The 27,412-nt window shown below is 37.8% G+C and overlaps 2 protein-coding genes, 1 long non-coding RNA gene and 1 pseudogene across 11 annotated transcripts in view; 2 read left to right on the top strand and 2 right to left on the bottom strand.

Annotated features, from left to right (window-relative positions):
• Nucleotides 1-8,963, top strand: part of KIF27 (kinesin family member 27) — a 66,746-nt gene extending 57,783 nt beyond the window's left edge. For 5 of the 6 annotated variants that reach the window (XM_087822727.1, XM_016222916.2, XM_087822728.1 and 2 more), the window contains 2 exons: nucleotides 1,294-1,458; nucleotides 5,808-8,963. In XM_087822727.1, coding sequence (XP_087678853.1) covers nucleotides 1,294-1,458; nucleotides 5,808-6,292 — 650 coding nt within the window. In that variant the 3' untranslated portion in view covers nucleotides 6,293-8,963. Of the gene's footprint in view, nucleotides 1-1,293; nucleotides 1,459-4,466; nucleotides 4,678-5,807 lie in introns of all 6 variants that reach the window. The other variant, XR_015715407.1, reaches the window with a different exon arrangement.
• On the bottom strand, nucleotides 8,801-12,188 carry LOC107544958 (uncharacterized). Its single transcript, XR_001603967.2, has 4 exons — nucleotides 12,152-12,188; nucleotides 11,221-11,324; nucleotides 10,374-10,408; nucleotides 8,801-9,245 (listed from the first exon to the last, which is right to left on the bottom strand). It is a non-coding gene; the product is annotated as an uncharacterized LOC107544958 (long non-coding RNA).
• A 1,108-nt stretch (nucleotides 12,189-13,296) lies between these two features.
• LOC107544957 (dynein light chain 1, cytoplasmic pseudogene) lies at nucleotides 13,297-13,696 on the bottom strand (annotated as a pseudogene).
• Nucleotides 13,697-22,263: 8,567 nt separating this feature from the next.
• GKAP1 (G kinase anchoring protein 1) overlaps nucleotides 22,264-27,412 on the top strand; it is a 48,236-nt gene continuing 43,087 nt past the window's right edge. For 3 of the 4 annotated variants that reach the window (XM_087822726.1, XM_087822723.1, XM_087822725.1), the window contains exons 1-2: nucleotides 22,264-22,292; nucleotides 22,702-26,678. The gene's annotated coding sequence lies outside the window, so the exon portion shown is untranslated. The remainder of the gene's footprint in view (nucleotides 22,293-22,701; nucleotides 26,679-27,412) is intronic. The other variant, XM_087822724.1, reaches the window with a different exon arrangement.

Raw genomic sequence — 27,412 nt, 5'->3', positions numbered from 1 at the left:
CTATGGCAACAGAATCACTCCCGGGCGTAATACTGGTAATGCTTCAATCCAGGCTGCTTAGATGCTTAGTCTTGATTCTTATGAATCTATAGCTGGAAATGAGTTTACAGGGATCTGGAAGAAGCAACCTGAGGAAGCAGAAAATTGGAAAATATATGAATTTGAGTGCTGAGACAATTCGCCTCTAAGTTAATTCTATAACCAGTTCATTGGCATCCAATAGCCTGAGGACAGGATTTTCTTGACAGGATCCCATAGGTCATATCATTCAAACATGCTTTACTTACCTTATTTTAGTTCTGTCTTAAGGCTCTGAAAGTGATATCTTAATAGAACTTTGAATGTACTGGGTGGGGTAAAAGTAGATTTACAGTTGTTCATATGGAAAATAATACAATAATTAATAAATAAACTGTTTTGTGTACTCACAACTATAAACATACTTTTGCCCCACCCTGTAAATTCTAGTTTATGCTACAATATAACTTAAATCTTCTAATTAATATTTATGAATGTCTAAAACTGTCCCCATTGGGTTATGTTCTAAAACCAGTAAAACTCAGTAACCTTCAGAAAATACAGACTATCAGATCTATTCTTTCCTCTTGGTAAATTTATAAAATGGTCCTACTGGTTTGTAATTTTCTTTGTTATAATTGGCTGTTTGTAGAGTTTGATCTAAATATATTTGTATATTTACAGGGTGGGACAAAAGGTTTACAGTAGTTCGTATGGAAAATAATACAATAAACCCTATGTTTTGAGTACTCACAACTGTAAACCTACTTTTGCCCCACCCTCATATTATTCTGTTTCCCCTTATCTTGAGGTGTTTTCCTTTGTAAGTTAATCTTTCTAGCTTCTTTTGACAGGCTTTTGTTTTATTGTGAGTTTTTTTCCTTGTATACTTTCTGGGCCTATAAACCTTAGGCTTGTACTCTTCATATACCCACTGTTCCTGATATAAACGTGAAGATATTGATGCAGCTGATGGACAGAGTTCCAAATGTGAACTTTTTATAGAAAAAAACTTTATGTTGTTCTAAGGATAAATCTAGCTAGAAAGTGTTTATGAATCATAAAAATGTGATAGGGGAGGGTAGAGAAGGTGACTAAGGCATCAGTCCTATTTTAAAAAATTTTACAGGCAGAAGAATCCAAATTGTAGATGTAAACAAACACACTCAGGTAACAGATACATTGTAACATACATCTGACCCTTTAAATATGAAAATACATAATTTTCGATCATTTATTTTAAGCTGATTTTAAATGTAAATTTCTGTTTTCTAGAGCAAGATAGGGAAGGCATTATGGAAACTTTAAAAACATATGAAGATAAAATCCAACAGCTGGAAAAAGATCTTTATTTCTATAAGAAAAGCAGCAGAGATCTTAAGAAGAAACTTAAGGAACTGTTAGGAGAAGCAGTTCGGAGGCCACTGGTACCATCTGAACGTAAGACATTTAGTGCTGCTTGTCATGCTAACACTGTTTCTCTAGCATTTGGTGAAAGTGGTCTGCTTTGTAGTTTAGCTTTTCCCAGTTGATTTGGTTATTTAGGATTAGATATTTAACTTCTGTTTGATTCTGTAAACTAAAATAGTTCTCTAGTCTATGTATAAGACAACCATAGGAAAAGTGAATGAATGAATAAATGTGTATGTGTGAAGGAAATTAAATATATTGAAAATATTTGCCTGCCATGGGCCATGAGCTTCTATATTCCCAAACTTAAAATAGCCCTATAATCTAAGAGCTATTTTCCTATTTTATAGTAAATTAAGCCTCCTGATTATCACTCAAAAATGTGAAATAGAGAATAATAAAAGTAAAGGTAAAATAATATGCATTTCTAAGATCAATCAAGTCTTTTTCATTGTTGAGACAAAAGATATTTTCTTGCCTAATTATACATAGAGATATAGAAGTAGCACCTTCCTATATGAAATGCTAAAACATGACAAAATACTTAAAAGTAAAATGTGCCATGTGTACCCTCTTTGAGCCTGCCAATTACAGAGGAATTAATATTTCTAAAAGAATATATTCTACATTTTATAAACAAATTAGCCTTCCTTTAGAGAAAATATTCTTCTAATACTTTAAGTATGGCTTATGAAATTTGACTTCACAATCTTTAGAACATACCTATTTTGTATCTAGAGAGAAGCCTGCTTAAAGATGGGTACAACAAAAGACCAGTGAAAGGTTACATGTATGCATAGTGAGAAGTTACATGTTGAGCCCTGGCCAGTGGCTCAGTTGGTTGGGTGTCATCCCATGCATGGAAAGGTGGCTGGTTTGATTCCCCATCAGGGCACATGCCTGGATTGTGGGCTTTATCTCCAGTAGGTGGCATGCAGAAGGCAAGCTGATTGATGTTTCTCTCATTGATCTTTCTCCTTCCTTCCTTCCTTCCTTCCTTCCTTCCTTCCTTCCTTCCTTCCTTCCTTCCTTCCTTCCTTCCTCCCTCCCTCCCTCCCTCCCTCCCTCCCCCCCCTCCCTCCCTCCCTCCCTCCCCCCCCTCCCCTCCCCTCCCTCCCTCCCTCCCTCCCTCCCTCTCTCTCTCTCTCTTTCTCTCTCTCTCCCCTTCTCCCTTTCTCTCTCTAAAAAAGAAAAATCAATAAAAAATAAGAAAAAGAAAAGTTGTATGTTGAATATGTAATGTAAGCAGGATTAACATAGTTTTAAAATTTAAAACAGTAATATTTTAGAAAAAGTAGTTCTAATGCTGCCTTATATTTATATTTTATAATTTACACATATTTTCACAAGTAGTTCCATTTACTCCTCAAACTCAAGGTAGGCCAGTGTCTCCTAACCCTATATTTATTTATTTATTTATTTATTTATTTATTTATTTATTTATTTTGATTGATTTTAGAAAGAGGGGAAGTGAGAAGGGGAGAGAGAAAGAAACATCGATGTGAGAGAGAAACATCAGTCAGTTGCCTCCCTCACGTGCCCCAACCGGGAATTAAACCCATAACCTGGTTATGTGCCCTGACCAGAAATCAAACCCATGACTCTTTGGTGCATGGGGTGATGCTGCAACCAACTGAGCCACACCAGCCAGGGCTAACCCCATTTTTAGATGAAGGAGTTGAAACTTACAGAGGTCAAGTGACCTGTGAACAGAACAGTAATAAGAATATGGCCTTTAGGTTCTTCATCTTCTGACTCCTGGTCCAATATTCTAGGAAGAAGTTGTCTTAGGATAGAGAAGTGGCACACAAACACACAAATCCAGCCAAGGAGACTAAACTTTCTGATTTTCAATATAGTAATGCAGAGGTAATGTAATGAAAACATTTACTTGAAATACTGCCTGCAATATATAGCTGAACCTTTTATTTGAAACACTACTTGTAAGAAATTAAAACATATAAACAGTTAAGTAGGAAACAGAATAATCAGCATAAGGTCATTTTAGCTTAAACCCACTTTCAAATTTGAGATATCTGACATTAGATATCTAGTGTTTAAATGCCCCATGCTTATACTCTGTGTCCACTAAACATCTCTTAAAATAACCGTGTGGTGAGGTGGTAGGTAGGTTTAAGAAACCTGAATCCTCATCCTGCTCTTTAAGGAAACAAACACAAAAGGCTCTAAGAATGTTAAATAATCTTGGAGGCATGTAAAGTGATAATTATACCCGTCTGATCAACTTTCTTGGGAGGGCTAGTCTTGCTAATAATGTTGAAGATATTATTTCAGTTAACTTACTGTTCTACCTTGAAACATCTTAAATACTTTTATTTTTGGCTTAAAGTGATATATAGTCATTATAGAAAAATTTGAAAATATAGGGAAAAAATCATCTATAATTCTTTCCAGAACTATTAACATTTAGTATAATTCTTGTCAGTATTTTCTTCATGCTTTAAAAAAATTACAGTTGGAATTATATTGGGGATATAGCTTGTAATATGTCCTATCTCAAAATGTTACTCTAATATAATGATATTAAATAAGATTTGTTTGAATTATAAAATATTAGCAATTTAAATATATTAAATTCTGAGTTACCTAAAAAGTACTATATGCTTAATTGTCAGTATCCTAATTAATACATAACTGTCTCAGTATTCAGTTCATTGGTTTTTGATAGTTGTCTTTTCATTGTCTGCCTACCAGGCTTGTATTTATCGTCTTACAGTATTTTTAGCATTTTCAAATACATAAATTTAATCTTTTGACCCAAATATTGTGGTCACTTCTTGGTCATGCCTCTGTGCAGTGCATATGTTTTCTAACATATTTTGTGAGGATAAAGTCAGTTTATATGGACACACAGTCTATGCACTTGTTTAAGTATTTAAATCTCTACCCTTGTATCAATTTATATCATTGTAAAGCTCTGTGTGAGGATACTAGAGTCAGAAGATCTGGGTTGGAATCCTAACTTCTTATTTCACTAGCTGTGTGACCTTGGGTGAATTTCTCTGATTTGTTCCCAGTGGTAAAATTCTGGAAGAGGGAAACGTTCTATTGTGAAGAATCAAAGTGGGCTTGGGAGTGGGCTTCGGCAGTGAGCCCATTTGTGCCCTTCCACATGTGCCACTGTGACCTGGGCATCAGGATTTTAAAAAGTTTCCTATTGACTCTAATGTGAAGCAAACCTTGGGAGCACTATCTGTGATCAGCTTTGTGAGGATCTGCTAGTTCTGTGTGAGGATCTATGTCATTTGCTTGTTCATGTGTTTTTTTGAGAGACTTTTTAAAACTTCTGATTTACATTTTAAATCAGAAGTCACATGCCTGCAGGAGCCAGGGAAGCCAAAGTGAGCAGAGGGGGCTGCAGCCATTGTGTAAGTGGGCAGGGGCCACTCTGCTCCAGTTGCTGCTCAGAAATTGTCAGTTCTTTTTTTTTCTTCTAGAAATGTTGGAAATTCATATTTTTATATGAAACTTTCCAATTTTTAAATTTTGGGTCATATATTGTTTTATAGGCTATGTAAAACCTGCATGTCGGGCAGATTTGGCTTGGGAGCTGCCATTGTGCAACTTACGTTTTTAAACTTGGTGTTCATGGGTAATTGTGTCAACATATGTTAAAGTTGGCATTTTTCATTATATGAGGTCCAGTACCTATGTGGACTTCCCTTAAGCAAGTTTTTGTCTTTGCTATTTGATGGTTCTGTGATTTGAGGACCTCAAGCTTTGTTCCAGCAGGGTGTCCCCCACTGAGGTGCTATGCTCCCATCTCTGTTTTGATAGAACTCCCAATATATTCAGAGAGCAGAACCCACCTATATGCTAGGAGTGCTAACCAAGACTACATTTTCACACATATAATGTCAAGTCCCAGAAGAGTCACTGGAGATATGGGGCAAAGACAATATTCTCCAGTGCTGGCTTCACTTAGCCAGGATTTGGAATGTGATCCCCAGCGGTGATCCCAGTGGAGGGTAGGGTGGAAGGGCACCAGAGAGGCCCAGTGAACTCCTGTGTTCCAGGGAGTACCAAAATCAGTAGCAGACTGCTTCTCAACTGTGTTCCAGGAATGAAAAGTTCTCAGTTATTCACATGCATGATGCCTTGAAGTAAAATAAGAATAGTTCATATTCACACTTCTATTTGTCTAAGAAATCATTTAACAAAAAAAGCTGAAAGACAGTTCATATTTAGTGATAATGTAATTAGGATGCCTGAAACCTATGTAATTTTATTAACCAATGTCAGGCCAATAAACTCAATAAAAAAGAAAAACACTAATGTAATTATGTTAGGATAGCCTGACTAAAATACCTGCTTTTGAGGAAATCTCTAATTTTCTTTGCTTTTTGGATTATTTTTAGATCATGATGCTGGAGATGGAGTCCTAAACCCAGAAGAAGCAGGCATGGTTTCAGAAGAATTAAAGTGGGCATCTAGAACTGAAAGTCTGAAATTAAGTGGAAGGGAAAAAGAATTAGACAGTTCAGCAAGCAGCTCAAGAACACAACCAAACCCTCTGAGGCCCTGGGAAGACGGCCCAGAATCACCTCCAGTTTCTAGCTCTTTAGCACCCACCAGTGGGCGTTTGTTAAGCAATGAGGATAAAACAGAAATAGATGAAAATCAATTTACACAACCTTACAGTCAACCAGCACCCCAAGTTCAGCCAGTGGGAAATGGGGGACAGCTTCATGGTGTCGTGCCTGTGAAGTTGTGTCGCAAAGAGTTACGTCAGATTTCGGCCTTGGAGCTGTCATTACGACGGTCCAGTCTTGGAGTTGGGGCTGCATCTATGACGGCTGATTCCATTGAAGCAGCTAGGAAACCAAGTGGCTTAAAAACTTAGGTAGTTACTAATAGAACTTTTAATTTGCTTTTCCATAATAACCAAACACACATTTTCCAATATTATCAAGTAATGGAATATTTAAATATTTCCACCTGTAAATTTGTCTAAAATTCTTTTCCAGGCATATTGAAGAACAAGACTAAGAGAATAATAAACTATACTATCCATCAAATGTATATTATTATATAATAGAAAAGTATATTATTATGTAAGTATGTTATAATGCAATGATTATATGTTTATGTTACTGTTATTTTCAAATACAAATATGTTTTTTGTTATTTAAAAAGATCCAGTTAAATATTGCTGATGTCAGAGGGAGAGTCACCTGCTGCATATGTATGGGCACAGCAGAAAAATCTGTGTCAAAGTGTAGTCTGTGGGCTAAGGCAACTGGCTGGGTTTGTGGATTAAGCTTAATTTATGGGCCTTAGAACTCACAGAAGTTGAGTGATCAGTCTTGATTTTTAAACATGATCTCTCTTCTTTTTCTGCAGTTGATTTTAGAATGATACATTATTGGTTTGCTAATATTATGGAATATAAGCTTTCATTTCTCTCCTGCCCTATCCAACATATTTCTCCTTATGCTACTAAAAATGGGAGAAATAGGTGCAGTTCTATGGAAGAGGGAAACAATAATGGAATAACACTAACACATTCTAGCATTTTAAGGAAAAGCTATCTGGTCACCTCTAAAGCTTGAAGTCTAGCCAGAGGATCTTTAGCTAATAATATGAAGGGCTTAGTCTGAGATTTTTCTTTACAACTTGCTCAGTCAGGCTTTGCACATAGAGAGGCCAGACTACACTAGGGCTGTAAATATGTAAATGAAATATTTTCTTCAAAAATTTTTTGGTCTAAACCTTATTATATAATAGAAACTTCATTTAGAATTAAGAACCAAACATTGATTTGCTCAACATAATACAGTTTGTACTTTTGCACCATATTTTTCAATCACAGAAAACATCCCGTTATAATGACCAGAGAGGAATTTTGTTAATTTTTAAATTTATGTATTTTTAATACTTTTCTAAACTTTCACTTGTAAATAAAGTTGTTTGTTAAATTAATTAATGTTTGGGTGGGACAGGAGCAAAAACACCCTTACTTATAGTACAGATGCCTGCTTAATTAGTCACCCACTTCCTTGCTGACTCCATTTTTTCTGTCTGATGCTGCTGCTAATTTTTTATTTTGCCCTTTTCTCTGTTGCTTTGCTCCTGGCATCTTTCCTAGGACCCAGACTGTCATCCTGTGCTCCGACCTAATGGATCCTTTTCTAGTTCCTAGCCCCTAGGGAGTAGGCTTCCTTGGTCCCATAGCTAAAAACCAGTTCCTATAGGAAAAGAAAACCAAACCAATACAAACTTCTAAATTGGTGCATAGTTTCTATATCTCTTAAGCATGGTAGTAAAATTCATTTAAATTATGGGTTAAATAGACTTCTGTGGACTTACCTGGGAACTGAACTAATTTATAACATCAGGCCAATGAGAAACTGCTTCAAACAGTGAGTTTACAAACTGCCGTGGAAATTTTATTTTTAATGGACTATTTGAAGTCACATTCTGGTTTTAAGTGAGTCTTCCCTTTTTGCTTTGGGTTTGTATAATATATATTTTATGTATATCATACATAATGTGTATATAAATATATAATGGCAAAAGGCCAGTGCCTTAACAAAGCACAACAATTATATATTAATAAATACATATTTATTAATGAAGGTCCCAATTGTAAATAATTTAGACATAATTCATATAAGAATGTATTCTGACACTGGAATCCTGCTTGCCCAAGAAGTTGACACATATTTGTTTCACCTGTGGGAATATAAACATTTTTTTTCTGAAAGCCAACTCACAAAACAAGAAAATTTACATCCAACCAACAATGATTAGATTTGATAATGCAAATGTGAACTGACTTCTAAATAGCAGAGGTATAGTTTTTTCCTTTCTTCCATTTAAACATATATCCTTTATATAGTATGATAGAGTTCATATAAACATACAAACACACACACATAAATAATATCCTGAGTAATATATTCTGGAAGTGAACCTCGTGTTGTTCTAGTTTAGTCAGTGCCCTCACAAAGGAAAGAATAATTAAAGCATCTGCCCAAGGCAAGTAAAATTATTTTTTTACATATACTACTAACTAAATTTTACTTTTTATTTCACATGCTTTCTTTAGTCTAGACATTTTGTCGTGGTTTGCCTTTTTGCATATATATATATATATATACACACAGACATACATATATATGTAAAATGTTTATGGTTTTCTTATTTTTGTTCATTATGGGTTTTTCCCCCCACCTGTACCACCAGAGCCTTTGAAAGAAAACATGTTTGCATCCAAAAAGTACAAGTTCTTTCCCTAACTCCAGAGTGTTATAGGTAACAGTATTGAGAATTCTGTAAATGTGGATAACTGTGGGCAGTAAGAACATCAGTGAAGGTGCTTTTTGTGTTTTAATGTTTATTTTCTTTTGTTTATATTTTTTGTTCTCTTTTTTTTGGTTCCATAATTGGTATCTTCGTGAACTCAGGGTCCAAGGAGTCAGCAAAATACAGTCTTCAATAATGTGGACCTGATTGCCACTGGCAATTGGCTTGTTTGTATCAGTCCAGGTCAATAAAGTGATAAATCCTTATTTAAGAATGGGTGTCTTTTTATTTAAAAAAAAAAAAAAATACAGGTCTTATACTAAGTCTTAGAATGAATTGCTAAGCAATCAAATCTTTAGTGGTTCTATAGTTAACACAAATTCTCATGCATTAAATGCAAGTGTAACATATTTTGCTCTTTCAGTTATTTTCTTAGGCACATACCTGTGACTTTTAAATCACCAGATGATCAAGTTATTATAGGCCTGGCCGAGTAGTTCAGTTGGTTAGAGTGTTGTCCCGATACGCCAAGGTTAGAGGTTTGAGCCCTGGTAAAGGCACATACAAGAAGCAACAAATGAATGCATAAATAAGTGAAACAACAAGTCGATCTCTCTCTCCCTCAAATCAACAAAAAAACTTTTTATAAAGTTATTGCACATTCTTCTACATTTATATTTTCAAAAATTGAAAATAAAGGTGGGAATGAGATCCTACGATAAATATCACAAATGCATTGGTTATGTTTATTTGACTTCATATGGGCAGTAGTGCTCAAAGGGTGGGGTAGTGGGAGACTGCCCAACGGGGAGGAATATTTTATCACTGTCATTGTTTACCTTGATCCTGAAAATAAAAAGCAGATGACTTTTCATAAGTTTTATTGTTTTAAATTCTCTACAAACAATGTACCCCTTATTGCATGTACGAACGGTGACTGCTTCCATTCCTTGCTTTTGGAATGCAGTGCATATATGACACCACATACTGGAATGGTGTTTGATTTTTATAATGACCTTTCTGTTGACCCCAAGAATACCCCAACATGGAAATAATTAGAACAAGATAAATTATAGAAAGCTCAGAAAAACTTGATGTTATAATACTGGCTCTTGATATTCTGCATAGTTCTTACTTGTTTCTTTTTATATTTTTTCTAGAATTTCCACAGTGAATTAAGAGAATTGCCACTATTTGAAATGCTAGCAGTGTAATTTATTTAAACTCAAATATATTGACCTAGACTTAGGTACTAGGTGTTTCTGGTAAATTATTACACACAGCTTGACTTAGTTACCTCTATAATATTTTAAAAGAAAAATACAGCAATTTCACATTATTATAATGAGCAAGATCTTTATATTCCCAAGAAACAAAACCATTCACAACAAAAGAGTAGAAAACTAAACATTAAATCAATTATATTTATGACTGTTGGAAATTTAAAGCTATTTGTTAGTAAATACTTGTGTAATTAAAGTAAACAAAAGAAATATTTTGAAATCGTATTCATATACTGTATTGTGTCTTTAAGCTTATTACAGTATACACAAAGTATACTTTTTCAAGTCCAAAGTGGTAAATAGTAGTTAATCTGAAGGGTCTTTTAAAAGATCCACTTCTTTTATTCTCCAATTACCAACAACAAATTATAGGCAAATTATAGCTTTACTTACCTCTCACTCCCCACACTATTCCAGGATTCAAATAGCTATGATAAGAACAGGAGACAGAGTTATTTTAAAGCATTTCAAAGATCCCAGCAAAGAATTTTTAAAAATACTTTGAGCAAATATATTTTATTTTTCTGGCAACAGCCTAAAACAACTTCAATCTTTGACTATCTCTTAAACCCTAAATAATGCTCCTAGGTAGTAGTATTGATTTTGCCATTTGAAATATACATCCTGGTTTTTATACTGGTTCCTCTTCCTGTGATTACTATTAATTCAGGATTACATGGAAAGAAGCTGCTTTAGGCATAATCTGAAGGTAAATTGTGGAGCCATTCAATAGAGTATTATAAGAAACAGTTTTGGATAAATTCCAACAGCCATAACATAGACCAAAGAAAATAGGACTTGTGATTTTACCATTGAAGAACCACAAGTAGCGTGCCAAAACAAACATTGTAGGCATTAATTGTCAGGATTTATCTTTATAAAACAATACTTAACCATTTTGCTTAATTATGCTCTCTGCTAGAGTATCCCTGATTTTTTTCTAAGACTTCCATTCATGAAGTCACAAACCAGCAGCTACTGGCCTGCCTCGAGAGGCTGAATCGATGTTATTCATTTTTGTTTGTGGTCGGCAGTGGTATTTCACTATCCACCCTGAAAAAGAGTGAGGAGTTAATCTGAATTCAACTGATTCATAATTCTGATAATTTATAAGTGTAAAAACTACCAAAGTTTTGCTGTTTCTTTCTAGCATGATTTCTTTTTTCTAGACGGGAAGAGTGGGAACAAGGCAAGGTATTTTTATACTGAGGTGCCAATTGCCTTTTGAAATTCCCCTTACCTGGGGGTTGGGCAGCATCTGAATTGTTCCATTTGAAGCCTGGAACTAAGCCTATTCTGTTGCATGGGACCATTTCCCAGCTAGCACCACGTGTCACCAGGTAACTAGAACATGACCAGAATGACCCAGGTTATAATTTTACTAATGGAATACATTAACGACATTTTCTAAAATACCAGACCTTTTTTTAAAAAAAAAAGTTATGAATAACTTTCTTGCATTTAAAATCAAAATCTTATTTTTAAAATGCAACTCCAAGTATTTAATTAATTAATTGGAAAGGAAACTGCTATTTTTACTAGTAAATAGCCTTTTGCTTTGTCAAATAAATACATGAAAGCACTTTGAAAAGAAGTATCACATATATTTATAATGGAATTATAAGTAGGTTTTCTATAGAGTTGGATGTCAAAATGAAATCACTTTTCAGCACATATGTGATTGCTTATTTTATATATATCACAAAACTTTTAAACAAATTCTCAGTATTTTAGTTCTATATGTCAGCAACAGTAGAAATAAGTATTCTCTGGGAAGTTTTATGTGAATTCTATTCTCACAAGAAAATATTTCAAAGACTTGGCTGAGTATTTTCACAGCCATAAGAAGTGCTTCCTGACTATGTCTTCGATATATGAATAAAAGAATATGGTTTTAGTGGGTTTTTAACCACCAGTTTTTGGCTATTTGTTACTTATTTCCTTAGTAATTACTACATTTGTGAACCAAGAAGAATGGTTTCTATGAGGTGATCACAAAGATATTGAAAACTCTATTTTTCCCCTCAAGAAAACTGTAAAACAGTAAGTTGATTTTTATTTTTTGGTATATGTATAGTTATGCATCAAATTAACAGCAAAGTCAGTCTTTGGCATTTGGTTCTCTTATGTACTATATACAAGAAGTATATTAGAATTAAATCTGACATTACCTTGGTGGTCTCTTTCTTACAAGCATCCTCAGACAAGTTCATTCCCCTTAGTTTGCAAGTATCTGCCAATGTTAAGGAATAATTTGTCTCTCTATAGATCAAAGCACCCACGACCTGTACAGCCAAGTAATCAGAGAGAAGACCAAGACTTTAAGAATAATGGAACCTACAGTCATAAGTATTCTACTGGATTGTGAACAAATAAATAAGAATACTAACAACAGTTTTCCTGGAGGAAGTTACCTTCAGTTGTACTGAGGTCCTCTTAGTAAGGTTTATAACAAAGTTCACTATCTCTCATAACAAGGGAGATTATGTGTAAAGACCTGATTATGCCAGTTTAATTGGCCAGGTCAAAGTTGTCTCTTCTAATACAAGTTCCTTATCAGATATATGATTTGCAAATCTGTTCTCCCATTCTATAGGTTGTCTTTTCACTTTTTTGATGGTGTCCTTTGCATTGCAAAAATTTTTATACTTGATGAAATCTAATTTATTTTTTCTTTTGATTGTTTGTGCTTTAGTTGTCATATCTAAGAAACCTTTACTTAATTCAAGATCATGCAGACTTATATCTATGTTTTCTTCTAAGAGTTTTATAATTTTAGCTCATCTTTATGTCTTGGGTACATTTGGAATTAATTTTTATATATGGAGTGAGGTAGGGGGTCTAACTTCATTTTTTTGCATGTGCACATCCAGTTGTTATGGCACTATTTGTATGGGGGGGGGAATACCTTTTCCTTATTGTTTTGGCACCATCGTTGAAAACTAGTTGACCACAGATGTTTGGGTTTGTTTCTGGACTCTTGCTTCTATTCCATTGCCTCACATCTGTCTTATGCCAGTACCACACTTGATTACTGTAGCTTTGTAGTAAATTTTGAAGTTGAGAAGTGTTAGACTACCAGCTTTGTTCTCCCTTGAGTTTTCATATGAATTTTAGGAATAGCTTATCCATTTCTGGAAAAGAGCAGGTTGGAATTTTTTCCCTCCAACAAGTTTATTTATTTTGTAAAGGAATGGATTTTGAGGAGGAAAAACATAGAGCAGAGAGGTATGGAATAGAAAATAAATACAAATGTAAGCTGTTTTGCTAAATGTTTTGTAATCATAACGAGCGCAGAAAATGCCATTTACAAAACAACACAACAAAGGTTCAAGATCAAGGTGTTCCTTTAGGCAAGGCTGAAGAGTGCAGTCTTTGGTATTTGGAATCTAGGCTGCAGTCCTTGTTTTTGGATGGATCACTGCGTGTGTGGCACAGTTCATGCTTTAACCAGATTTGAACAGAAGAATGGCCACTTGGCCTAGGTAGTAGTAGGTGAAGTATTTGGTTTCATGTGTCACCTAACTACCAGAGTTCCTCCGCACGATGCAGTGCCAGGTGGGGTTGTACTTCTTGTCAGATTCCTTCATATGGGCCACAATGTTCTTCTTTATATTATATTTCTCCAACGCCTGAGTAGCACACTCCACCAAGTCCTGTTGCATCACCTCTGACATATCATCGGTATTTTTGATCACTGCCTTTTAGCTGCGCATGGTAACAGTGGAGCAGGGGCTGGCCGATTGCAACAGTCTCCTGGGGGAGGGGCTGGTGAACCTTAGCCTGGCAGGAGATGCTATCTCAAGCCTGTTGGAATTTTGATAGGAATTGCATTGAATCTGTAACTCTTACTTGGAGTCTACTGCCATCTAAACAATAATAAGTCTTTCAATCCAGGAACATGGCCTATCTTTCCATTTATTTAGAACATCTTTAATTTCTTTAAACCATGATTTTTAGTTTCTGGTGTACAAGTCTTAATGCTTCTTTGATCAAATTTATTCCTAAATATTTTATTTCTTTTGATGCTATTGTAAGTGGACTTGTTTTTGTACTTTTAGTTTCAGATTCTTCATTGCTAGTTTATAGAAATACAACTAATTTTTGTGTATTGACCATAGTTTGGTTTTAGTGGATAATAGATTTGGGTTAGAAACATACCACACTGTGAATCAAGGAACTTAGATAATGTTTACCCATAAAAACTTACCTAATAAGCAGAAATTCCAATTTTTTGTTGTTGTTGATAAATTTTTAGCTGGTTATTTTAAGATTGTTCACATAAGAATTATTTCTGCTTATTTCTAGATTAAGGGTGGTAAGGGCAGAGAGCACAGCTATATAATTTGGCATTTGTAGTCTATATTCTTGAGTCTTTCACATGAATTTTTTCCTATTTGTGAAATACAAAAGGAACAATCCTGAGCACCCCATCTCTCTGTAATATGAGGATACTTTCTCTATATTTCTCAAAGCTATATATTTTAAAGATTAATGGTAATGAAGAGAAAACTAATTTATTCAACAAATTTCTGTGTGCTAAACTTATGCTAAGTGCTAAATGCTAAAGGAAAGAGTTTAATAAATTACCCATTCACCAAGGAACATACAGTATGTTGAGGAAAGATAAATAATAACATTTTGACCATTTGAATGTATACAGTGAGCTTAGCACTGAAGTGACATACCAGTGAGTAAAACAGGCCAGGTTTCTGGGGCTCAATGTATAAAGGAGAATAAAATTACTCTGGTAAAAAATATAGAAGGTACTATAGGAATATGGAGGGACTTTTGACTTTTAGGGGTAAAGGAAGGCTTGCTTCCCCAAGATGGTGCCCCTTGTATCTTAATGGACAAGTTGGCTTTCAGAAGGCATAGAAATAAGAGGAATAGCATTGTAGATCAAGAAACCTCATTGCCAAGGCTAAGAAATGGCAGACAATGTCATATACTCAGGGAACTGCGAGCAATTTAGTAATAGGCTTAGTACATTGTAGACTCCAAGTAAGTATCTGCTGAATGAATGAATTAGTGCTGGGTGGCTGGAGGTGAGGATAGGAAGGCAGCTCAGATCGCAGAGGGGACATGCTAAAGAACTGAAAGGCTACAGAGAGTCTGCTGCATTTACTCTATACAATTTATATAGCAATTGGACTGGTTTACTTTTACTTTTTCTTTAAACACAATAGTACAAATGATGTATAAGATACCACAAGAGAGTGAAAAACCCATTAAGTAGAACTATTTGCAAATAATTTATAGGTGTTATCTATATCTATATACACATCTATTTATCTATAACATTAATTTTGAAGGCTCCTGAGGAAAATACGGCTGGGGATTTTTTTTTTGGTCTAATTATTTTGGAAAGTATAAAATAGCCTTTCATAACAATTCCATATTCATGTAGGTCATTTTCAAATTCAAGTTAGTGACACTTGACTTCGTATAAATAGTATACTATAAATAACATCACAGTAAGGGCAAGGGAAGGAGGTAGCTGAGTCAAAATACTATAAAAGCAACATTAACATTCCTATTTTACAGCGGACAGTGTGAAAGTAGAATGAAAAGTTTACCTTTGCCCTGTCCAATGTGGCTCAGTTGGCTGAGCGCTGTCCCATACACTGAGAGGCTGCCGGTTTGGGGGCATGCAGGAGGCAGCAGATCAATGTTTGCCTCTATCGATGTTTCTCTCCCTCTTCCTTCCTATCTCTAAAATCAATAAAAACATATTTTTGGGGAAAAAAGTTTAGTTTTGATTTATTTGATTTTCTTAAAAAAGGTATTTTAAAAGTACTAATAAAGAATTAGCCTGGATGGCATGGCTCAGCAGTTGAGCATTGACCTAGGATCCAGGAGATTGTGGTTCGATTCCCGGTCAGGGCACATGCCCAGGTTGCTGGCTTGATCCCCAGTGGGGGGCGTGCAGGAGGCAGCAATGACTCTCTCATCATTGATGTTTCTATGTTTCTCTCTCCCTCTCCCTTCCTCTCTCTGAAATCAATAAAGATACATTAAAAAAAAAAAAAATTAGTTCTACTTCTTAGTATTACTGTGGAATGATTGATGGTCAGTCTATTAAATTGGCTGAATTAAAAACAATACTACAACTTTCCCTCCTCTCACCATTACTTTTTTTAAAAGACTTGAAATTTTAATTTTTTTCAAGGTGACAATGTATATGGTTTCCGAGTCAAATAATTATAAGACTCATGATAAACAGAAGGCCCTGCTCCATCTGTAATCACTGATGTCTGCTTCCCAAAGGAAAATTGATGTTCCGCTACTTAATTCCACATTTCTAAAGCGCACATTTCTACTGCCATGTCTCAGTGTTTCAGTTATTTTATGCCATTTATTAATTTCTCAACATGTTTATATGGCGTTATTCAGAATTTATTGTGTATATTTTAATGTCTATTATGTATTGTCCACAGCATCCCATGTTATTGTATCAGTCAGGAAAGGTTAATTATGCCACATTAACAAATGACCACAAAACCCTCAGCAGCCTACAACAATAAAGATTAACTTCTCATTCACGCTGCATGTCCAGTGGCAGGTCAGCTTGTAGTTCTGCTCTATGGAGTCTTCACTCAGGACTCAGATCACCAGAGGCAGCCTCTATCTGAACAGTGCTCATCTTGTGGAGGGGCAGAGACATGGCTCCTAAAAGCTTCTGCCTGGAAGTGACATTCACTTGTTCCCCTATTTCATTGGCCACCGTAATTCACACTGCCAGGTCTAACATCAATAGGGCAGGGAAGTATAAGTCTCCTCCAGAGAGGTAACATCAAAATCCTTAAAACAATCATACAGTCCACCACAAATACTTTGTTCCCCTGGAGTTTATAATCCCCTCTTTCTTGGGTTGCTTAGTTTCCTCTATACCTACCATCATTTCACCTTTATATGTTCTAAGGTTCAAACACATTAGTCACTTACCAGTTCTGATTTTTTTCCTTTGGAGACATCCTCTCTGGAGCCCTCCAATCCTCTATCAGAACGACTGGTTGCTCTGCAGACCTGCTTCACAGCTGTCATCCTGGAACTTCCCTTTACCTTCATCCCAGTTCTTTCTGTTTTCTCCTTTGTCAGAGCTGCTGTTTACCAGGCCCGTGTGTTTCTGTTTCTTGGTTTACACTTATTTTGGTGGAATACCTCCCTCCAGTAGCTTCATTAGCATATGTGAGTTAAAACTTTTGAGAATTTCTTTCATTTTGACATCTTTTTCTGCTCTCTGAATTGACTCTATTTCCTTGGTTTCCTTTCTTTCTTTCTTTCAGTTTTGTCTCTGCCCCCCCTCTCCTGTTTGTTCATTTGAGGCTCTTTCATGAAAGAGGGTTTCTTCAAATATCTGGAGATCTTTGACTAGACACCCACATTTAAGAATGAGATAACTTCACTGTCACTTCAGTGAGGGAAGAACGTGTGTTCAATACACCATGATTAACCAGAAGTCTCCTTCTTATTGGGTCTTAACATGTATAGATGTAATGGACATATTTTCTAAGTAGGAAAAGTCCAAGTACTGTATACTTATAGGTAATTCCATAAGAATTAGATATAATTACAATAGTAGAATAACTATAGCTAACTCTATTGAATGCTTATGTGTGCTAAGCAGTCTTAAATACTTATATGTATTATATATATATATATTATATATTTTATCTTCACCATAACCCCATGAGATAGGTGCTTTGATTCAACTCCTAGCAGTCTGACACTAGAGCCCCTATACTATAAAACATGGTACATCATTTTCTAAACTACAGGTAATCTTGTTATTTTTAATGTCAGGTGTCTAGGCAATCCCTGTTTATTAAGTTATACCTGAAGTTTTTCATGTAGATTTTGAACATTTACCACACATTATCTGATGTGGCAAAGAGAGCATCATTTAAAAAGTATATATGTTTTCATTGATTTCAGAGAGAGAAAGGGAGAGGGAGAGAGAGAGAAACATCAATGATGAGAGAGAATCATTGATCGGCTGCCTCCTGCACACCTCCTACTGAGGATCAAGCCCGAAAGTCAGGAATGTGCTCTGGCTGCAAATCGAACTGTGATCTCCTGATTCATGGGTCAACACTCAACCACTGAGCCAAGCCAGCTGGGCTAGCATCACTTTTGACACATTGATTTAAAGGTAGTTGTTGGAGGTAGAACAGAGTAGTCTATGACACATTTTAAAGCACAGTCATTTAAACTGGGAAGCCTGGCATGTGCTTATTTTATAATACAGACATATGGGTATTTCCTCTTAAAGAAAGCAGCTACCATCTATAACCTGAGAGGTCAAAAAGAAGGAATTAGAAACCCCACACTAGTACAATAAAACTTTAAAGTGCCTGCTTAAGTGAAAACTCTTATCTGCAAGAGCACAACATATTAAAGCACTGGTGGCTTTGAATGCCCTAATTCAGATCATTCAACCCCTCATTCTTTGAAGATTTTTCTCCCAGACTCATTGTCAGTCTCTCCAAGGCTATTCACCATTCCAATGCTACTATCACTACCGCTCTTCAGATGATGTGTTCCCTCTGCTATTACAGCTCCCCACTTTCATCATTCCTTACACCTGGACATTACTGATAACTGCAGCCCTTCTTCTAATTTTAATTTCAAGCCTCCTGCTCTCCAACCCATTTCTTAAGTTTTCAGGTCATTCTCTATAGTAGCTAAACTCCAACAATTCTTCAACCTGATCAGAATCACCAATCTATTCACCCTACTATCTTTTCACAGACCCTTACTTCTTACTGCATCTGAAATAGATAATAACTCCTTTGCTTCTGCCCCCAACTACTTTAGCAACTGAAGATGGCTGGAGAAAAATGTACAATTATATTGACCAGTCTAACTATAAATTCATGACCTCTCACTCAGGTGGGCACTTAGTAGTGCCTGGAAACCTTACTATGTTTCCCTACTCAGTTTCCTTTCCCACACTCATAGACTACTATTTCAACTCTCTTCTTTTCTCCTCCCTCCTCTCAAATTTCTCCCTCCTTATTTTAATGACTACTTTAGCTAGAGCAGGCTATACTGCTATAACAAATAGACCTCCAAATGTTATGGCTCCAGCTCAATAGAAATTTATGTTTTGCTCACATAATAATCCAGAGTGGGTGTTCCAGGTCAGAGGGCAGCTCTCCTTCATCCAGGCACCTTCTTTCTTGTGGCTTTGTCAATCTTGGAGGTTTGTAGTCACCTGCATAATCCAGCTGGCAGAAAGGAAAAATGCATGAAGGAGGCACACTGGCCTGGCAATGGCAGGACATCATTTCTGTCCATATTCCACTAGCAACAACTTAATGCTTGACTATGCCTAACTGAAAGACAGGCTAAAAAAAAACAACAACAACAAAAGAACTGTCTGTGTGCCTAGGAAGAAGAGGAGAATAAATTGTGATGGACAATTAGCAACCTACCAAAATGATCTTGCTTCCTATTTCACAGAGAAAATAGAATTAGAAAAGAACTTCTACTTTCCCTTCTATCAAGTCTACAAGCCTACTTCAATATGTCCTGGGGGTGGGTGGGGAGGCTGTTCCTGGTCACAAAGAGGCAGTTTCCAAGCTTTCAATTAGAACACGGTCCTAATGACCACACACCGAATCACTAAATTCAAACATACCTGTCTTCCTTGCGCTTTTCAACCTCTGTGGTTTGGAATATTGTTGATCAACACTCCTTCCTGCCCCTGCTTTTGTGAATCGCCAATTTACCTTGACTTGGAGATTTTGCATCATGGTTCTCCTTCCACTTCCCCCTCCTGCTTTCTTTGCTGGCTTCTCTCATCTAGATTAGGTTCCCCCTACTTCTTTTTTAAAAATTTTACTTAGCCTGGCTGGGCATGGCTCAGCGGTTGAGCATTGACCTAGGATCCAGGCGATCGGGGTTTAATTCCCAGGTCAGGGCACATGCCCGGGTTGCGGGCAAGGCAGCCGATCAATGACTCTCATCATTGATGTTTCTATCTCTCTCTCTCCCCCTCCTTTCCTCTCTCTGAAATCAATAAAGATATGTTTAAAAATAAATAAATAAATAAATAAATAAATAAATAAATAAATAAATAAATAAATAAAAAATTTTAATTATTGTTGACACTGACTCCTCTCATCTAGGTCAGAGCTCAAGCTTTAATGTGATACAGATCACTTGGGGTTCTTGTTAAACTGAAGATGCTGATTCAGCAGGGGCGGGGAAGGCTGAGGTTCCACCTTTCTAACAAACTCCCGGGCGATGCCTCTGGGCTATTGACTACGCTTTTGAGTAGCAAGGTTCTAAAGAGGATGTTCTCCAAGATTCTGCCCTTTGTTTTTTTCTTGTTTTTTCTTTCTTTCACAGCAATATCACTGCTAGGCTGATAACTTCCCAATTTATTTTTTAGTTCAATCCTCTTTCTCATATTTCAAAACCTTTATATCTAACTTCTTAGTGTTCCACCTCTATCTGGCTGGCTTGACAACCTTTCAGATCTTTAAAATGGCCAAATCTAAAGAGATCTCTTATAAAGCAGCTTCTCCTATCTTTGTCTTTTCTATAATTATCTACAAAGTCAAAACCTCTTTACTCTCTTTGATTTTTCTCTCCCTCCTTCATATATGGTCTCATGCCACCCCCTCTTGGTGTAAATCCACTTAATCCAATTGCCAAATCCTGTAGCTTCTGCTTCCACATCATCTTTAAATCATGCCCTTTTAAATTCCTCCTGCCCTGCCTTTAGTTTAGACTCATCATTACTTTCCCCCGGCCTACCGCAGGTCTAGCTGGCAGTTTTCCCACCTCTCATTTCACAGATCAAAGAAAAGCTGAACCTTTCTTCCCCAAAACTTTTAAACCACAAAAACTAAAAATACTGAATTAAATACAAATTCTTCTACTTGTCATCCCAGGCCCCATTCTCCTTCGTCTCTGCCACTTCTCAACATGCCCCGGAGTCTCACCATTTGCTTTTTTCTGAACACGTTCATTCTGTCACCTTCGCATGTTCTCAAGCTGTCCCTTCTCGCTGTAAAGCTTTCCTCCTCTCCTCCTCGTCGGCCCCAAAGGCCTTTCTTTCCTAATCCCCTGTAGACAGATAGGAGCAGTTCTTTGATCTTCTGCAGTGCTCTTTGCATTTTTTTTCACATGGCACCTAACACGGTTTGTCTTTTATTATGTGCTTTATCTTTGTTTTATGCCTTACTCTCTGAAAGAAAGGATGACATCTTCAACTTCCCGCCGTCCCCCTGCAGCACCTTACCTAGAAGGGTGTGTGTCTCCTGTAGGCTGAATCAGAGTGATTCAGGGAGATAATGTGGTGCAGCGTTGAGCAGCACAGAATGTGAAGCAAGCACGGTTGGATTCCTGCTCTGCCGTGCATTAGTGTGAGGCTTTGGGTAAGTCACTTAATTTGGCTCGTAAAATGAGAATATTACGGTCTGACAGAGCACCAAGGGGGATAACGTGAAAGCGCTTTGTGAACTCCGCAGAGAAACGAGCAAGGTCCGCTATTCCCCTCGCAGAGACCCGAGGCAGCCTCGCTATTCACAGCGTGATCTGCAGGACATTCCCACCACTAACCGGAGACCAAGACCCGAGCGGCGGGGAACCCGCGCGCCCAGGTCCCGCAGCCCGGTCCGCTCCGAGGCCCTCCGAGGGCTCCCGGCGACGCAGGGGAGGCGGCCGGGCGCGGGGGGCCGGCCTCAAGTCCCAGTCCCTCGGGAGGCCTCCCTCCCTGCCCCCGGCCCGGGAAAGCCCTTCTCCCCCCGGTCACCCCCGAGACCGCGGCGCCGCGGCCCAGAGACGTTTGGACCCTGCCCGGCCCCCGTAGCTCCCCTTCTCCAGCAGGTGGTTCTGGTCCTCTCCCCCGATTCGGGGTGCTCGCGTCACCAGCGAACCTCTACCCACGCGCCAGCGCCGCAGCCAACCGAGAAAATAAACAAACCCCCGCGCGCGGCGGCGGCGCCAGGCCCCGCCCCCGCCCCGCCCCGCGGCTCTCACGCCGCCCCGCCGTCGGGACTTCCCTCCCGCTCTCGGCTCGCAGCCGCGCTCTGCCCGCCCCTCCCCGCAGCCTGCAGCCGCGCTCCCCGCCGCGGTCCGCCCAGCCCGCCGCCCGCCCGCCCGGCGCCCCAGGGCCCGTTAGTGCCAGGCGGCCGCTCGCGGGGCGGCCGCGCGACCCCGGCCCGACGCGAGCCGCCGCCGGCCCCGTGACCCAGCCCAGTCCCAACGCCCCGGGCGGCCGCCCAGAGAGCCGCGGGAGTCGCGGCGGCGAGGGAGGAGGGAGAGGAGGGCCGAGCCCGCGGCCAGGGAGGCCCGGTGAGTACGCCGAGGGCGGGCCCGTCTCTTGGGGGGTCCCCTCCGGCGCCCCTGAGGTGGTAGTGGCGGCTCGGCCGCTACTCGGTGCGCGCCGGACTCGGCCTGAGGTAACGGGCCCCGCTGGCCGGAGCCACCCGCAGGGCAGAGGGCGCGGGAGGGCCGCTCCTCTGGAAGGGCCGCGGCCGCGACGCTCCGCACAGGTTCGGGGGCGGCGGAGAGAGCCGGGACCGGGGCCGGGGCCACGCCTGCCGAGGTCCCGCCGAGGCCGGGGGCTCCCGCGGCCGGCGAGCCGCCGAGTGACAGGTGCCGCCGCCCCCTGCCCGCCGCGGGCTTCGCGCTCCCTCCCGGGGCGCCTGGCGCTCGGAAATTTCTGGAGCGACGACCTAACTCTCTCTTTTCTCCCTTTCAGGTTTTGAAGCCGCTTCTTTGCTCGACTTTAGGTCTCGCCCAGCCCTGTTTCTTTCCTACGTACTTTGTGCGAATAAGTTTTGGAGCATCGGTTAACAGCCTGTGGGTGAAATTTGGCTTTCATTCATGAACGAGGTATATAGTGAATTACTTCTTGAGGAAAGTGCTCCTCCTCCTCGCCGCTAGCTCTTGGAAAGTAAAGGAGGAGGCTGTTTCATTTTTTAGAATTTATTTATTTTTTTGCTGTTACAGTCTGGAACAAGCCGTCTGTCAGAGTTTTGTGACATCTCTGTAATTTGGGGTGCTTTAGTAGATACTGCACAGTAGTGACAAAATAGGCCTACTAAATTGTCTTTTCTTTCCAACTTCTTTTAGATTTTTTATTCCTAGCCAGATTTTACAATTAGGTGGGTGCTGTGGCTCCCATTAGAAGCACTAATGAAAGACCATCTTTCTTTTACTGAAAAGCCAGTGAAAATTTTTTCCCCACCATTCACTATTGTCTATGTGGGAACTATACTTGTGATTGTAACCTGAATCGTCAGTTTAGTAAATTTGACTTGAAGCTGTGAGAATATTATAGAAACTTTATGGCAAATTAAGGTATTAAAAATCTTTAATCTTTGGAAATACAGGGTTTTTTCCTTAATATGTGTATAACACTGTGGTTGGTATTAGTCAAATCCTAATCAATGGAAGATACTCTTAATTGTCATAAATGGCTGCAACAGACTTATCTATAAGATACCAGTTAGTGGCTTCACTCTGTGGACTAAAAGCAAGAACCTACAAGTTGACCAAAAGAACATGGGGGCAAATGAAAATACATGTGTTTTATTGGTGGGAGAATCCCTTAGGTCCTCACTCAGTTCCTGTTTGTAATTTTTGCTTAGATTTTTTCAGCCCAGGGAAATTAGGTGCTGCAGATTGGAAAGGGGAGGCAATATTTATGAAGAAAATACAGAATTTAAGGCATACCCATTAAATTTACATGGTTGGTTTGCAGTAATTGTGTTGGGAGCAAAGTTTTGGTATACATTTGGCACTTGGTTGTGAACCTTAATTTATAAGAAGCTAAAGTGAAAGATAGTGTTTAGTTATGTTATTTGAGGAACAGAACATAAAATAATACACATTTTTAATTTCACTGGGCATTAAATTACTGATGCTCAATGCCATTTCACTTTATGCTGTTTTATAAAAATTTAAGTTATAATTCAGTGAGGCCACACCAGTCGGACTAACTGGTTGATAGTGTTAGTGGAAGACGATTGCCATTTATTTTATAAAAAGGAATAAACATGATTTCCTTTATTGAGGGTTTTATACATACATCAGTTTTTAAGTGCCCTAATTGTGGTTCCCAGGACTGAGGTATGACCACAGCTGTTATCTGTCTTGTCCCTAGAGAGGTCATAGTCTAGAGGGATGAAGTCACAGTGGCAGTGGTCCTCAGAACTTCGGCAGGAACCAAGAGCACCAACCATTTTGAAATCCTGCTGCTTACAGTTTAGACTGTTCATTTTTAGAAATAATTTATTTTAAGCACCTGATATAGTCTAATTCTTCTTAATCAACACTTTAAAACCAATCATGTTTTCCTAAACAAATACATTTCCTAAACAAAATTAGTTGTGATAGTTGGTGGAATGGCACTAAATTGAAACAACTTTGAACTAATAATCTTTAATTCATATTTGCATTATGGGAATTGGGGATTATCTGTAGAGCACTTTGCATTTTCTTTTGCTCTCCATCCTACTTTAGAACACAGCTTTCAGTGCACATATAGCTTGGTACTCGGGGAATTTAAGTATTTAAAAAAAATCCAAATTTAATAAATTGATCTATTGTATGCCAGGTGCTGTGGTATTTGTTAGGATGTTGAAGTCAGAGTTGTAGGGGGTTAGGCACAACAGTAAACATAATTTTAAATGAATTAATTCAATAATAAAAGTAAACATAAAGTAGAGAAATATTAGAGAGAATGGGATGATTAATTTGAGGGGCAGGTTAAAGAAAGCTTCATAGGAATGCTAGCACCTGAGCAGATTTTGAAGAATGAATACAAGTTTTAAGTGGAAGAGAATGGAGAGCATTTTAGGCAAAGGAAATAGCATAAAAATATGAACAAGTAAAACTAAATGTGTGTTTAGGAAATTTTAGGTAGTTTTGCTGGAGCAAAATCTGAGGAAGGATAGTTGTTATAAAATGCTCTAACATATGCTATAATTACTAAGTCAAGTAATTGGTGTATTGAGTATCTATAAAATGGAGACTTCCCTATAATTTGACATTGCTGCGATGTCAAGTATAGAGTAATTAATAGTTTTTACTAATAATAGTAATTAAGAAATTATTAAATATTACACTTATATGTGATGAGCTACCTGCATATTTATATTTGTGAACTTACTTGTTTCTTGTGCATTTGGACCTGAACCATTTATTTTTAAATTATTTTGTGAATTTTGTCTTCCTTCAACTACTTAATTAAGTTAGCCTTTAAATTATTTTTAAAAGGAGACTCAAAGGGAAATAGGGGAAACACAAGAAATAATCATTAGATTTCTGGACTAAAACCTAATTTGTATAGTATTTTAGTATTGTGTAAGTGTATGTTTAATATATAGCACTAGCCGCCACATTCAGAGACATAACCAATGTAGGTAGCTTAGGGGATGTCCACTATACTTAATTTTTTCTTTTTTCTTTTTTTTTTAATATATCTTTATTGATTTCAGAGAGAGAGGAAAGGAGAGGGAGAGAGAGAGACAGAAACATCAATGATGAGAGTCATTGATCGGCTGCAGCCCGCAACCCAGGCATGTGCCCTGACTGGGAATCGAACCCGGATTGCCTGGACCCTAGGTCGATGCTCAACCGCTGAGCCCAGCTGGGCTACTTAATTTTTTCATAGTATACCTTAAGTTCACATCATTTAAATGTATATAAACATCAGAGGTATTAAAGACTGTGTGAGAGAGAAAGGGAAAATAGTAGGGAGAGAGAGAAGAGCTCTGTTTAAATCTATTTATCCTAATGTCTCTTAAATATGACTGTAGATGGAAGTGCAGTAGTTTTAGCACACAGGATTGAAGGATTATTAACGCTAGCCATGCCATAAAGTATCTTTAAAAAAAATCCTGATGTTGTCATAGTCTGCCTCTTTATTCCTTTTTCTCTTCAGGGTTTTAAAAAAAAAATGAATTCCTGGATTGTACAACATGAGTATTTTTTGCAAATTCTGAAATATTTGTTAATGAAGGTAATGTTCTCGTAAAAACATGCAACATAATTAGTTTTTGACAGTTGCTGTCTGTCATTGACATTTGACAGTTGTCTTCTGCATTACTAACGTAAAGGACTAAAGGCATCTCCTTGTCAGTTCTGACCTGCAGTTGCCCTTTCTAAGTTTGCCATGGCAGAAAAATCAATATTGCATTGATTACATCATGTTTAGCTTTTTAAATTTGGGTATAGATGACCATTTTTCCTTTTCAAGATGAGATATTTTTCTTATAGAAGAAATATTGTCATTATAGAATATTTGGGGAAATAGTGAAAACTATACAAAAGGAAAACAAGCATAATGAGTAGTACCATGTATTTCCTTCTTTTTGGTATGTATATAAGACGCATTTACAGATTAGAGATTATTTTTATATTTTTATTCCCTTTTTTATTTAAAATTTTCATTTCCCCCTCTCCCACTTCTGAAGACTGGTTAGTGTACCTTTTGACCTGGTACGTAGATTTCTCTAATGGCTATTGAGGTAGATAATGTGTTGGCTATTTATGATGTGCAGCATGGAGCACAGATGATTGAGCCTTCCAGTTGTCCTATCTCCTATTCCCTCAGCTGCTACTAGAGCTATTCTTTAATATTTACCATTATGTAAAGTATAGTGCAAGTGGCTGCCACTACCCTGTTCTCCTTTTTTGCACTCCTGCTGACCAAACAAGGGATCATTATAGGTGAGTATTTTCCTTTCATTCTATTCTTTCGTAAGTTAAAAGTATTTTATTTGTTTAATTTATCTTTATTGTTGAAAGTATGACAGATGTCTCCCTTTTCCCCCCATTGACACCCTCCACTCCGTTTCCGCTCCCCACCCCAGGCCTTCACCACACTTGTCTGTGTCCCTGGGCTGTGCACATATGCATATACGTTTTTTGGTTGATCTTTTATTATAACATATGGGTTGCTGAGGTAGTATAGCTTAGGGAGCTGCCTCCTCAGAAAAATAATTATTTTGTCTTGTCTTTGGAATGTTTATTATTCTTTTCTCAGTTTAACAGTATTCTAATGTTTTCTTTTCACTTTGTCTTTCTGTCTTTTATTATTTTCATTCATTCAGGAAACATTTATTGTCTGTCTACTGTATGCCCACTATTTAAGACTTAGTCCTTTCTGTGATTCTTGGGTTTCAGGTAGATTGATGTTTTCCTTCTGCAGTATATTAGGTATAATCTTTAGGTCTTTGACTCTTTTCAGTGGCTCATTGCTCAACACTCACTTCTTAATGCCTAACAACTTTTTTCTTATTTCAAAGATTAAAGCCTTAGCTTTTAGAATGGCCAGATGTTGATTTAAGTTTCAAAACATTTTTGCAATGGAGTCAGACATGGTTAGCCAAATTTTTAAATAGGTTGTGCCAATTCTCCTGTACCTCATAGCACCTCAAGACATATTTCAGTTAATAATTATA

This window comes from Miniopterus natalensis, chromosome 12 (genome assembly GCF_054644295.1).
Source record: "Miniopterus natalensis isolate mMinNat1 chromosome 12, mMinNat1.hap1, whole genome shotgun sequence".
NCBI classification, from domain to species: domain Eukaryota; kingdom Metazoa; phylum Chordata; class Mammalia; order Chiroptera; family Miniopteridae; genus Miniopterus; species Miniopterus natalensis.
Note: the sequence above shows the minus strand (reverse complement) of the source record. Positions and strands in the feature narration are given on the sequence as shown.